This window comes from Pteropus alecto, unplaced genomic scaffold (genome assembly GCF_000325575.1).
Source record: "Pteropus alecto unplaced genomic scaffold, ASM32557v1 scaffold35, whole genome shotgun sequence".
Classification (NCBI taxonomy): Eukaryota; Metazoa; Chordata; class Mammalia; order Chiroptera; family Pteropodidae; genus Pteropus; species Pteropus alecto.
Genome location: NW_006437828.1, coordinates 13,490,261 through 13,504,607, shown reverse-complemented (window position 1 = coordinate 13,504,607; position 14,347 = coordinate 13,490,261). Strand labels below are relative to the sequence as shown.

General features: G+C 57.6%; 1 protein-coding gene across 1 annotated transcript in view; it reads left to right on the top strand.

Annotated features, from left to right (window-relative positions):
* MYOM2 (myomesin 2) overlaps positions 1–14,347 on the top strand; it is a 56,942-nt gene that overhangs the window by 34,880 nt on the left and 7,715 nt on the right. Inside the window, exons 21-30 of the mRNA XM_025049018.1 lie at positions 69–225; positions 311–417; positions 2,267–2,311; positions 2,798–2,934; positions 6,265–6,409; positions 6,529–6,588; positions 8,302–8,369; positions 10,406–10,519; positions 10,684–10,771; positions 11,242–11,280. Coding sequence (XP_024904786.1) covers positions 69–225; positions 311–417; positions 2,267–2,311; positions 2,798–2,934; positions 6,265–6,409; positions 6,529–6,588; positions 8,302–8,369; positions 10,406–10,519; positions 10,684–10,771; positions 11,242–11,280 — 960 coding nt within the window. The remainder of the gene's footprint in view (positions 1–68; positions 226–310; positions 418–2,266; positions 2,312–2,797; positions 2,935–6,264; positions 6,410–6,528; positions 6,589–8,301; positions 8,370–10,405; positions 10,520–10,683; positions 10,772–11,241; positions 11,281–14,347) is intronic.

Genomic DNA, 14,347 nt, shown 5'->3' with positions numbered 1-14,347 from the left:
GGCCAGCGAAGCAGCAGGCGCTCGGGAGCCGCGGGCTCGCGTGGCCAGCGCGTGTTCTCGCCCTGCAGGCACCAAGGAGGTGAGCGTCGGGGTGGATGAGCAGGGCGACATCTACCTGAGCTTCGACTGCCCGGAGGTGACCGACGCCTCGCGCTTCACGTGGTGTAAATCCTACGAGGAGCTGGCCGACGACGAGAAGTTTCGCGTGGAGACCGTGGGGGACCAGTGAGTCGCACGGGAAGCTGGCAGCGGCGACCTCTTAGAGGCACCCCGAGCCCGACTCATCGGCACCCTGTGTTCTTGCCTTCAGCTCCAAGCTGTACTTGAAGCATCCGGATAAAGCGGACTTGGGGACTTACTCCGTGTCTGTGAGTGACACGGATGGAGTGTCGTCCAGTTTCGTCTTGGATGAGAAAGGTAACGCCCGTAGGACACAGGCTGGCCTTTTTGGGTTTATCACACTTTCAGACGGTGACACCGAGATGGAAGAGACTCGTTTGCTTAGAAAATGGTGTGTGTTTGTGGGGGGCTGGGGGACTCTGCAAACAAGCCCAACCTTACTTTAGCAAGGAAGCAAACTCTAGAGTTTGTCTTCTACCCACCAGATAAGTCCCTGGTCCCGAGCACTTTGCTTACGGAGTTCCAGGCACGTTTCATGGGTTCGGCAAGCATGTCAGGAAGCCCGCAGAGCCGAAGGCGAGCAGAGGGGAGGGCCTGTCTTCCCAGCACGGAAGACCAGGACGACAAAGCAAATCTGCGGGTCGCTCTGGTGTGAAACGGCGTTTACCTGCCATGGTCCAAACCTCTCGCTCTCTCAAAGAGAAAGCAGCAGAAATAGGGAGAAGTTGTGTTTACTGCGACCCGGGGGAGGCAACAGTTTCCCGAAGCTCAGTTTTACGAATTTCGGGGGCTCCGTTTTCTGCCGGGCTCCGTTTCCGTGCTCCAGCCCCCTCTGCCTTTGCAGGGCAGGGTCGCGCTTGCAGGCGCTTTCACGGAGCCGTGAGCTGGAGCGAAGCGGTGGCCCTGGGCAGAAGCCTCAGGCTCTGCAGCTTTGGTCTTTGAAAGCTCCCAGGCCTTGCTGAAGGGTGCAGGCCTCTGGGACGCTTTAAAGCGCGAGCAGCAAACCCTCTGTCATCAGCTGGCACCTTGCTCGGCGGTGTGGGGGAGGGGCTGTCCCCAGGAAGCCAGGCCTGGCGTGGGGAGAAGGGGCAGATGGGCAAGGCGGGGGCAGCCTCCGGGCGGCCTCAGGCCCCTGCGGCTCGGACTCTGGTGGACTCGGGCCGGCCTGTGCAAATTCAGCAAGACGCAGCGGCAGCAGACAGAAGGGCCCACACCGCTGCTGCCCGGCTCCACGGTGGGCACGGCTGGGGTCCACGCACGGGCCTCTGGGCTGCCCGTCCGACCCCTGCTCAGTGGTCTTCAGACCGTTTTCTACCCACAAAACGTCCTTAAGGAATTACGCAAAGCGATGCCCTCCTCCTCTGCATTTTTAAGGCGACAGAGGATGTTTTCGCCTTAGTTCGAGATGGCTGCAGAGGTTGAGCGCGTCCTGCATGTCTGCGTGGTGCGTGGGCTGTGAACGCCTTTCAGGCAGAGCCTCGGAGCCGCGGGTTCAGCTCGTTCCATTTACGGGGATCCCTCCCAAACTGGGCGTTTGTCCTCGACGTCAAGCTGGTCGTCCAGACCGCGTTTGCTTCCCGTCGGGAAAAGTCCAACTTCTTTCTTCGGTCCCAGTAAACGTGCCATATGTGCCTTCGTGACCACGACCTCATTTCTAAATTCTCATTTTAAGAAGGAAGGAAAGAAGGAGGGAGGGAGGGAGGGAGGGAAGGGGTGAGGCGATGGCTTCGGGCGTCAGTCTCCCAGGACCCTCCGGAATGGTGGCTCTGCCCGTCATGGGAACTCAGGGCTCCTGTGGGGCAAAGGGTGCTTTGACGGGGCGGGAGCTCGCAGAGCAGCGGCCCCTTCTCGCCGGCCAGACCCCGCTCGGGAGCAGCTGCGTGGGGTTGGAGGGGCGGGCGCCTTCTCTCCCCTGCCCAGGCCTCTGCCCTGCGTGTCCCGCGTGTCCCCATCGTCAGTGGGCCATTTAAAGGGGAAGGCCTTAGTTGCAGGCGACCGACTGATTGACTGAAAAGAGCATTCCGAGGGTGAGGTGACCTTTCCCTTCCGGGTCAAAGGTCTTTCCGTCCTCAGTTAAATCGTGGCGACGGCTCTGCTGCTGATGCTCAGGTCAAAACTGATGAACATTGTTTTTTCTTAATTTTAGAGCTCGAACGTTTGATGGCACTGAGCAACGAGATAAAGAACCCCAGTAAGTGAAGCCCGGACCCCCGAAACCACGACTGCTCCCCGACCTGTGGCGCCCCCTCGGGAACTCGCGGGGGAGGGTGGCCCCATCTCGCGCTCCGGCATCCAGCCTCGTCACCGATTCACTCAGAACAATGTCCGCGGAGAGGGTCACCCGTAGACGTTTCCGTCACGTAGGGAGGGCTCTGGGTTTGCAGTTTGGCTCGACTGTCCCTCACCCAAGTGTGACGTCACTGAACGCAGACGTGACCCACGCGTGCAGCCCCCGGAGCCCCGGGAAGCCAGAGGTGGCCTGCGGCGCGGGCCCCGCACGCACAGCGGGCCCACGGAGCTTTGTTTTCCGGCCCTCGTGTCTGTAATCCGAGTCGACGCTCCGGGGTTCCACGTTCTCGGAGAATTTAATGACCAGGCTCGATGTTCTCCTGCAGCCTGCGGCTCTTGGTCCGGGGGTCCGTGTGTTACTGACCTGCGAGGTCTTCTCTTCCTGTAGTAATTCCTCTGAAGTCGGAATTAGCCTACGAGATTTTCGACAAGGGCCAGGTTCGCTTCTGGCTGCAGGCCGAGCATTTATCACCCGACGCCAGCTACCGGTTTATCATCAACGATCGGGAAGTGCCTGACAGCGAGGTGAGTGCGCGGGGAGGCGCCCCGGCTTCGCGGACACCCCGCTTTGCTGTGGTAGCCCGCTGGCTTGCAGGCCGCGTTCTGTGTTTGCTGTCGCCCCGTCGGAGCTGTAAGTCGGGCGTGGAAGGTGGACACGGCGAATGAGAGGCGGCTGGTTGGATAAGGGGTCGGAGTCTTTCCAATCCAGCCTGTTGGAATCAAAGAATGACAGACTATGTCGGGGACGTCGACCTTGGCTTTAGGGTTCGTTCGGGTCACGTGCGGCCGGGGGCCAGATGTTTTCGCTCTGTCGTGAGGCGTCGGCTGGGTGACGGTTTCGGCCGCGCTCCTGGCAGATGCGGCCCGGGGGGCAGACGCGCAGGAGCGTGTAGCCCTCTGCGCTGCGGACTCCGCGCCCGTGTCCGCTCCTGGTCGCACAGACGAGCCCCAGTCACCGCACGTTGTCCCCTCCGCTCGTCTGGTGTGTCTCCCCGCCCCCCGCCCCCCGCTTCTCCCATCCGAAAACCAGGATTTCTAACGGCGAAGGCGATGCCTTCGTTGACCGGAAGTCGAGGCCCGGGGTGGGGCTGGGCTTCATTCACGTAAAATCTGAACGTCGTGGTTAATTCAGGTGCCCGGTCGGGACTCGGTCGTCCCCTCCCTTCCCGGCGGGTGGCGGTGCTTATTCCGTGAACCGTCTTCGATCATCTGCCACAGCTCAGGGGACAGAAGGGACGGGAAAGTGAGACACAAACTTGCCGTCGGGGGGCTGATCACGGGGACGGAGAAATCCGGCCTCCGCTGAGATCGATGCGGGAAACGCGCCGGGTCGACGGCGTGAAAACTGTGCCGCGCACGCGGGATTCAGGGAGCGGACGGGGCGGAGGCCGTCGTCAGGGGAGATGCGAAGGGAGCTGGGCTCCTGGGCCGCTCGGGGAGGAGGGACTGGGGGATGCACAGCAGGGCAGACCCTGCCGCCCACGGCCGGGGCTGGCGGAGCAGCAGATGCCGGGGAGCGAGGAGGCGGAGCTGTCGCCGTGACCTTGGAAATGCACTTGGGGTGAGGACGCTGCAGGGGACGGTGCCCGACGCGGGGCCGAACCCGGAGGTCAACCGAGGAAGCGCTGTTTTGCTAATGTTCGTCTTCTACCCTCTGTCCCGTGACACTGGCGTTAGGAATTCCAAAATATAAACGTCCCCTTAAACGGGAGGACGGGCCTCGTGAAAACAAACGCATGATCTGTCAGAAGACCAGCCGTGCCCCTGGCTAAACTTAGACTAGTTACCTACAGATGGAAAACCTTCTCGGTGTTTTTACGAGGGCAGGATTCTGGGAGCAGGGGCCTCTAAGGGGCCTCTAAGGGGACGGCGGCGCACCCCGGGGCGACCCCACTTGACCTGCTGCTGGCCACACGCTGTTCATTTTCCTTCTGCCCGTCTTGCTGCTGGGTCCCCATTCTCGAGGGCAGGGTCGTAATTCAGGTCGGGAAGCCCCTGCTTAGACCGCAGCGGGGCTCGGTCTGCGAGGGGGGATGGACCCCGCAGCGCATGTCAACAGCAGACGCTGCGCTCGTCATCCTGGGCGTGGCAGGTGCCGCCGGCCGTTCGCTGAGCAGGGCCGCGAGGAGGGTCCCGGGTCCGCGGCCCCCACGCCCCCCTTCCCTGCGTCACCGCTGCTGTGACGATGAGTCGCTCGTGTGGACGTGGCCCTCGCCTTGGAGGGGAGGGGACTTTTTCTTTCTTCCCTTCCAGCTTCCTTGGCTGGTCCAGTAATTAAACTGACGTCTGACAAATTTAATTTCTTCCACGTGAAATGTGAGAGTCAAAGAAATGACCAAAGCAGGCAGCTTTTCTACCTTTCAGACAAGGAGACCGACCTGTGCAGCGGTGGCGAGACAGAGGGTTCTGGGCGGGGGGTGGTGAGGAAGCGGCAAGGTTTGTTGATACGGACTCCTCGGCCCTGAATCCCCGTCTCTGGTGACAAGGACACCTTCTGCCCTCCCGGTGTGCGGGGGGTGCATTTCACGTGGGTGACTTACCTCCTGCTTCAGGGGCACAAAGGAGGTCAGTGTCCTTGCTGCACTGGCTGTGTCTTCGGCTACTTCAGCCCAAAGCCACCGACACGCCGAAGTGGCACGTCCTGGGTGGCATGTCTGCCCCTTTTCTGTCTGCCTTCGTCAGACCCCGTATTATGCAGGGTGGGATGACAGTCCCTCAGCGCCTGTGTCTGCGACGCGGCACGCGTGACGAGGGCGCAGTCAGGAGGAAAGCTGAGCCGTGAACGTGTCCCCAGTCAGACGCCGCCCACGTAGGGGACCACGGTGCCTGCGTAGCCGCCCGAGCTGCTGCGGGCGGGGTGTGCGGGAGGGGACGGTCGTGGCTGTGTGGGTTGAGGGACACCCTGGACAGCCGCACGGTTTCACTGAGGCTTTGTCTGCAGGGTCGGGAGGCTCCCCGGGGCCCACGGGTGGGAGGATGTGCTGCCCTCTGACCTGTGAGATGCTTCTCCGTGGTCCGTGAGCTGCTTTCTGCCTGAGTCGTGGTGACTCGGGCACCTGTGTGTCCCCCATTGGGCTGGAAACCCGAGGTCCCCTTTGTGCTCCCCGTTGCCCCAGCCTTGAAGGTGGCAGGAGCTGCTGAGAAAGCATGTGAACGCACGGCGGCCAGGCCGAATTTGGTGCAGGACAGAAACGCCAGGAAGCTGCAGGAATGAGGACGTCCTCGAGGAGACTTTGCTGAGTGCCACTCAGTAGCTTCAGGACACCCCTCAGCTCAGCACCGTAGCCAGCCCCAGGAGCTGAGCGCCACGGGCTGACTTTCTCACGGGAGAGTCCACAAACATTTGTTTGGCATTTATCGCCTGCCAGGATGGCGTTAGGCGCTGTGTGGCGTTGCAAGGATGGGTGACAGCCCCACTCTGAAGGAGTCACCCGCTATCAAGGGAGACAGGCAGGAAGGCAGTCAGACCCAAAGTCCCATGCGGGGCAGGCGGGGGCTGCGGGGAGCCCACGGGACGTGCACCCGACCGAAATTCAAGCACAGTCCAGGAGTCCTGCCCGAGGGAACATGAGGGCACAGGGCTGTATCCAGGTGAAGCCACTGCGGTGAGCCGGGGACAGGCCGTGACAGGCGCGTGCTCGGCAGGTGCCATTCTGCCAGAGCCTCGTCTCCCCCGCACGTGCCCCTTATTTGATGTTCAGTTCGCCGAGACATTTAGTGGATACAATTTGTGTGTGTGTGTGTGCGCGTGCGTGTGTCACAATCCCTTAAGATATAATAGTCGATGTAGCTATTCAAAGCCAGAGATAAACCTGGAAGAAGGGATTTCACTGTGCGATTCTGTCTCCTTTCCAGACACACAGAATTAAATGTGACAAATCAACTGGCATTATTGAGATGGTGATGGATCGTTTCACTATTGAGAATGAAGGTACCTACACAGTGCAGATTCACGACGGAAAAGCCAAAAATCAATCTTCTTTGGTTCTTATTGGAGATGGTAGGCGATATTGAAATTTCATACACCCATAAAGAAAATTCAAAGCAAATTCTTTTGACCAGAGCCAAGCAAACATTTCGTGTCTTTTTTTTTTTTTCCTCCTTAAATATTGAATTTAGCATTCAAGGCCGTCCTAGATGAGGCCGAATTTCAAAGGAAAGAATTTCTCAGGAAACAAGGTAGGTGGTTGACTGGCTCACCCACCCCTAGAATAAATAAATTCATTAGAAAAACAAAAAATGAAAAACAAAAACCAGAGATTTCAGGTTTGACTGCTCTTCCAAAGGAGGTCCCCCGGGACGCCCTGCGACCAAATGCAGAAGTCAGGCCGTTTCTCATTTCTAGAAACTTCGGTACTTTCTGTTCTTTGCGTTTTTATTTCATCTGATTTTTTTTTTCCTCTTGCTTCTGTCTTTAGAAGCCCCAGAATCTTTTATTTTAGTGTCCGCATTTTCTATTACTTTCTGGGTCGGGCAGAAGACCAGTTGGCGGGCTGAGTGGCACATGCGCTGACTGACGGTCTCCGAGCACACGGCTGGCGACGGGTCCCCCAACGCCCGCTTCCTTTAGGTGGTCAGTCCTGTGCGTGAAACCCCGTAACGAGCACGTGGCGGCCAAAGCATCCAGGCTTCCGGCCGCCGAACCAGCTCTATTCCTGCCCCGCCCGGCTCGGCTTCCTGGGCGTTTGCGGTGGACGTTCACGCCTCCCCTGACCCCACGCACCCCTGGGTCCCTCTGACGTGCCTCTAAGCCATTCGTTTCGGGGTTCGTGACCGTGAACTCCCGTGTCCTTTGTAGGTCCATACGCTTCTCACAGGCGGGGCTCGGTACTTACCGGATGAACTTAGAGAAGGGGCTTCACAGCGGGTGGTGATGGGGACAGAGCTGGGGGAGTCGGGCCCTTACGAGGCTTCGAGAGGTAGAGGGGGCAGTTGTCTAACTTAAGACGGAGTGAACTTTTAAACTTTAAAATGTTTTACTGTTCAACTGCAAACGATACATTTTAAATATGTTGTTTTTAAAAATACATACTAACTAGATACAAAGAAAAATGGATAAATTTTAGAGTTTGAAACATAACCCAAGGGTTTATTTAAAGATTATTTTTTTATATGGGATTTCTATACCTTTTGAAAAAAACAAGAATATGGATTAGAAAATATAAAATCAAGGCATTCTTTTTATTTTTACTATTTCAGTTATTTTTTACTTTTAATAGTCAAAAATATTTTAATTTACTAATTCCTACATTATGAACTTTTTAATTGTGTAGAATATCTTTATAGGAAAGAAATCCATAAGTTCTTTCTAGCTCTGCTTTGCATTTTGGGAACGGGCTAACGCCGCTGTTATTAGAACACGATCTGCCTCTGCATTTTTTTTAAATAAAAATGATATTTTTGAAAAACACATACAAATTCATATTCGATTTAAAAATATTATACAGTTATAGAATTGCTAGGTCATCTTATCGCCATTAATTCTCTTAAAGTTTTCACGTACTGTGCGTTGGATGTTCAGTTAGACATATGCCTTGAGAAAAGGCTGTGCTTCCCGTGCTCTTGGTTTGGAGCGGCAGGTGTCGGGCGTGGGCAGGGAGGCCGGGCTGGGCAGCACGTCCGCACGGGGAGATACGGGTTTCGGCGGCGGGTCCGTGCTGCACGCACGTCGCCTGCAGAGCCCTGAAAACTGGGTCTCTCGGCATCATACCGAGCAGCGGTCTCATCTGTGAAAAATGCACACGTAAGTACAAATATAAGTGTAAGCATGATGTAAATATTGCGCGTCTGTATGCACACATACGGTGCACATGCGTACGTCTCTGTGTGTGTGGGGTGTACACATATGTACTATTCGGTTTTGCCTTTTACATCTCTCCCCCGCACCCCCAGGCCCCCATTTTGCTGAGTATCTGCACTGGGACGTCACAGAAGAGTGTGAAGTTCGCCTCGTCTGTAAGGTGAGCGTCAGGTCCAACCAGACGGCGGCGAGGGTCTCCTTCTTGTGACGGTGGGGCGACCTCCTGGGGAAGCAGTTGTCCTCGGGGGTGATACGCGTGGGCCGGCCTTGGGCTTGGTGGGCCGTGACGTCACGGGGGTGACGTGCGAGGGAGCTCACCGCGGTGGCTGGGGTCTGCAGACGGGAGTTCAGTGGCGGAGGCCCAGACGTGCGTGTCCGTGCTGGCCTTTCCGGATGCACGCAGAGGCCCTGGCGTGGGTCGGGGTGGGTTCCAGTCCGAGGCCTGCTGCCGGGTGTGCTGGTTGGGACGGTGACCTCTGTCCTCCGGGTACTGTCTGGCGGCAGGCTCGTTGGTCGACCTGCCGTCCGAGTTGAGCAGGGATGTGCGTGAGGCCGGTCGGCGTAAGTGGACAAGCAGGGCGACGGCCCCCAGAGGCCTCCGCTAGCGGGGTGGCTGGTGCACGGGGGCCGGATGGGCATGAAGGTGTAAACAGGAGGCCACCGTCGGTGTGGGACACTGTGATGTCACCTCTCTAGTGTCCGTGGTCTTAGGTGACGGAGCCTGGTAAAGAGGAGGCTCCAGGTGTGGAGACGTCCCCCGTCCTGCGGGGGGCACGGGGAGCAGCCCCGAGGCGGGCACTCAGCGAGGGGTCCCGCGGCGGGGCAGAGAGCTGGGCAAGGGCGGGCAGCCTCCCTCAGCGGCGCTGGCCTTGGACCCCGCGATTGCGGGACCCCTACTTCCCGCCGCGGGCGCTGGCAGGTAGTTACGCTCAGATTTCCTGTCTCCACGTTGCTTTTCCGTGTGGTCACTGAGGCTGAAGTTTGGACCCTTCGCATGCTCACGGTTGTTTTAAAGGTGCTTCAAAAAATACTCAGATTTTTTTTGAGCGAGTTTCTTATGCTAGTAACTGTAAAAGAGACAAAAACATTTATAGAAGGTTGAGATCACTGGCAAAGAGGTCACGAGGGAGAAAGACTCTGCCCAAGATCCGCCTTCGCAAACGGGAACACGGCGGACGTTTAGAGGGAACCCCACAGGTTTTACCGTGGGTACGCCGTTCGTCGTGAGAACGGACCCCACAGAAGTTTTAGAAATGTCTGCATTTATCATGTGCTCATGGTCCTGACCTGAGAAGCAGGTCCCACGGCCGGGTCCAGGGGGACGCCCCCTCCGTGAGTGCCGCATACGCTTAGGGACTCAGCTCCGTGCGTCAGGCACAGCACCATGCCTGGGCACCAGTGCAGGACATGCAGAACCCCCACTGTCTGGGGGTGCCAGTCTCCTGCCGTCACGGCCACACCACGGGCACAGCCCACCTGGAAGCCCGCAGGATGTCACTCAGCAGAACCAGCGCACCGTCTGGAACTCTATAATTTATTTTCTGCATCACTCTGCCGCGTCCTTATGCGACGTGAATGCAAATGTCTGTCTCACAGAACCCAGAGTGGTCGGCACCTCCCAGTCACAGGTCACAGGGCACCGGGACCTTTCCTCACCTGCAGGACACGTGTGTCATAGTGTGACTTGCAGTGCCACCCAGCCTTGGGATTCTGTGACGCATGGTTTCGAGGTCACACTGACATCGGACGTGAAGTGTGAGGGGCGTTAGAGCCTCACCCCACCGGGCACGTCCTGGGTGGAGGCTTCTGTCCCTCACGTAGCTGCATCCAAAATGTCACAGTGCCACAGCAGCAGCCACTGGACGCCTGAATGAGAACGCGTCGTGGTGTTTATGAGCTGAAAACAAGTGGCTTCTGGCTGGTTTCGTGTGAACCGAAAGGCCCAGCCACCTCCCCGGGCGGAGGGAGGAGGGCCCTGTCCGTCCCCTGCAGCCTGTGGGCTCCGGCACTCGAGAAGCCGGGACCTCAAACGGTGTCGGCCGTGAGCGGGGTGGACGGGTTTCCACGAACCTCTGTCTGAGGCCGTCGATGGCGGAAATCGCTTCTTTCTAAAGTCTGCGGTTTAAAATCAGAACAGACTTTTTTCTTAGGGGCCAGAGCGATTCACGTACGAAACGCGAGATCCCTGTCTCGTAGGTCGCAAACACCAGGAAGGACACAGTTTTCAAGTGGCTGAAGGACGACGTTCTGTATGAGACCGAGAGTCTGCCCGACTTGGAGAGGGGCGTCTGCGAGCTGCTGATACCCAAGGTGCGTCCGGCCCCGAGGGCTCCACGCCGGGGGCCAGGCAGAGCCGGTCCTGGGCTGCCACCCGCCTCGCGTCCCCGACGCCCACGGTCCGCGGAGAACACGTGTGCGCGTGTCGTGCTTCACGCCACGGCCGCGTTTTCCCCACGCACGCCATTTCCCTGCAGTTGTCCAAGAAGGACCACGGCGAATATAAGGCGACCTTGAAGGACGAGCGCGGCCAGGACCAGACCGTCCTGGAGATCGGGGGCAAAGGTAAAATGAAACCTTCTCTGTTTCCTAAAGAGACCCATGTCACCGACGGGTGACGTGTCGTGCAGACGCCCCGCTCCGGGGCCCTGGCGACCGTGCGCATCGTTCCTCCAGCGGAGGCACCAGGTCTGCACTTCGGGTGCCTTTGAAGCCGCGTCGGGGTTTGAGGGAAACGGGTGTCGTCACTTCGGGTTTGTGCGCGACGCCGTGTCCCATGACGCAGGGAGGATGATCGAAGTCAGTTAATTGCACAGTTAGGTTTCTGCCGAGGAAGCGTCTTGTTCCTCGTTTTAAAAGGGGATAGACTAGAAGGACTTATCGAACCCGTCGGCCTTTCATGGATAAACGCTGCCGTTGTAGTGTTTCATTTTCCAAACGACCATCGCGATGTCCTGCATCGATTTAAAGAAACGTGAAAATGCTGCTTTCTGATGAAATCACGTGAGTAACGGTGCGTTCCCTCTGCCTTTCAGTGTACGACGACATGATTTTGGCAATGAGCAGAGTCTGCGGTGAGTACCTGCCTTCTGATTTTCGCGTCGTCATGGGCTCTCGTGCCCGCGTTCCCCGGGGGGGGGGGACATTGGTCGGGGTGCACAGGCCAGGCCCAGGCCAGGGCCCTCATCCGATGGCCTCGCTGATGGTTTGTGAAGGGATCGCCAGCATCACGTGTAGAATGCGTTTTGCTTTAAAAACAACAAGAAGCCGGTTTGGGCTTCCCGCTGACCCGCTCCGTCCGTGCCTTGGGTGCATCGGGATGATGGCTTCGCACACAGCTGCTGTCAGCATCTTTATGACAAGTGACGAGTTGCAGTGATGAATTTCAAGGCTCTGTCTTTGCATCATAGGCACGAAACTGTTTTTTAGCTTTGCAAATAAATGCTCCCTCTCCACGCACCTTTCCACGGACACTGAGAACCCAGATATTGGTCGTTCGTTTGATAACGTGGCTTATGCTCGTATCGTGCTTTATGCTGAGAATCGTAACTCGCTCCTGGGGGCCTTCCACGGTTCGCTCCTGAGTTACACCTTCAGATCAGGGCGCGGAAGTTGTGGGGTGAGTGTGTGGCCGGGGGCGTCCTGTCTGCCACTGTCCCCCTACGGTCCCCCTTCATCCCGAGCTCGGTGTTTCTGGAATTCTTCCGAAACCCTCCTCATCTTTATTTTTCAATGCTTTCTCAGGACAGCTCTGCAAGGTAGGTTTTATTTCTGCTTTTGCTCGGTCTGAAAAGGGCCACGTTTTAAACACATTTCACTTTCTCTAATGATTCGTGGGACAAGGAACGCTTGACGGGCACGCAGGCCGCACTGCGAAGGTGAACCAGGCCGTTCGAGAGGGGCTTCCCCTCGTACTCCACGGGGCTACTCCGTGCAGATGTCACATAACGCGTGGACGGGCGCTCGCGGACAATGCAGCAGCCCCGCCCGACCCGCGGGTCCCAAGGCCAGGCCAGCCTGCTGTCCCCAGGGCCCTCCCGCCGCTGGGTGGGTTTGCCGTGGTGCGTCGGCTACGGGGACATTGCTGGGCCACCCAAGCTGTCCTGGCTGCCCTGGGTGTCGGTCTGTGTCCATCCTGGAGCGACACCCGTGGGTTCCCACGCCAGCTGCGTCACCCGTCATGGACCACATGTGTGGTGTCCGTCCTGTTACTCCCGGCCCTCTGTCCGTGTGTCGTCTGCACCCCGCACCCTCGGACGACCACGGACGTCTGCCCACTCAGTCCTGAGAGCGTGGGTGACGCCACACACGGTGCACACTCAGTCACCTGACACACTCCCACACGCACATAAACTCACTCACCTGACACGCTCCCCCCACACAGTCACACACTCACCTGACACACTCCCACACGCACATAAACTCACCTGACACGCTCCCCCCACAGTCACACACTCACCTGACACGCTCACACACACATACACTGTCACACAGTGTCACACACTCACCTGACACGCTCCCACATTCATACACTCACCTGACACACTCCCACACACACACACTCCCCCCCACAGTCACACACTGTCACACACTCACCTGACACGCTCACATACACACACTCCCACATGCTGTCACACACTCACCTGACACGCTCACACATACACGCTCCCACACACACACTGTCACACACTGTCACACACCTGACACGCTCACATACACACACTCCCACATGCTGTCACACACTCACCTGACACGCTCACACACACATGCTCCCACACACACACTGTCACACACTGTGACACACTTACCTGACATGCTCTCACACACACACTCCCATACACTGTCACACACTCCCCTGACACGCTCCCACATTCATGCGCTCACTCACCTGACACGCTGTGGGAGGGAGCAGAGGCCACTGCAGGTGCCTGGCTCGTCCCTGGCTCGTCCCTTGTGGCGGCCGCTGTGACGTGTGTGATGTTGCAGACGGTGCCGCCGTCGGTTCTGACGGCAGCTGCAGGGCACGGGGTTTATTTATTCGATTTTCGTTTGATGCTTTTTTTACACACGTTCATTTACGAATAAATGGAAAATAAAGTCATGGCCATTTTTTTCACTTTCAGTTTCTAGTTAGAATTACAAATACAATTTGTTTCCTGTTTTTTTCACATATTTTGTGATAATTGTGTTTTCTATAGGTTTTCTATCCACTGTTCCTAATAATAGCATAATATTTCTTGAAATCACTGTGCTATGGTGGGAATTCTTCCCTTGAGATACGAATAACATTTTATCACTATTATAAATAACGACACGGTGCACATCTTTGGGAAAGAGAGGCTTTTTTTCAACATTTGAGAATGTTTCCTTTGATCGAATTCCCTCAGGTCCGAGGACTATGCAGAATACTGTGAATGTTTTTAGGGTTAACAGAAGTGTTCGAGTTGCTGACCGCAGTTAAGAAGTGGATCGTGAAGGCCTCTTCCCCGTAACGCCCTGGTCAGCAGCTGTGGTCACAGAGTTGTCCCTCACTTTGCTGATCCCTGCGGGTCCCCCGCTGCGTGGGGGGCGGGGGTGCCGTGCGTGCGCGTGACCTCGCTGTAGGTGCCGGTGAAGGGGCCTCTGCCTCGAGCTCGGAGCCTTGGCCGCGGTCGCGGGGGCCCTGCGACGTCTTGTGTCCCCGCCGGCCCCTCCCCCAGAACGCACCCCAGCCAGAGCCGGCGGGATTCCTCCGCCCGCACCCCAAGCGCGGCCGCATTTCGCGGCGTCTCTCATGGCCTGCGGTTCCCTCCGCCTTCTCTCCTCCTCCTCGACTCGCTGGCCTGGTCTTGTGTCTCCTGGACTCCCTCGCTGGTCACTTCTGCTGACTCGTCGCCTCCCTTTTGCTGAGTTTCTACAGTACGCAGGTCGTGGACCGATCCATACAGGCTTTGCCGCGTCACAGGGCTGCGTGACGCTTTCCCCCGCCTCCCTGAGCGCAGCTGCCAGGTGGTGATTCTTTTTAAAAGATTATGTGTCCCTCACAGCATCCAGCGTAAGAGTCTTTCAGACCATTCTGGTGTGGCACGTGCTTGTTTGATGATGAGTGTGGCGTGGGGCCAGTGGCCAGAGCCTGCGGCTGACCGGCCGCGGCCGTGAGCG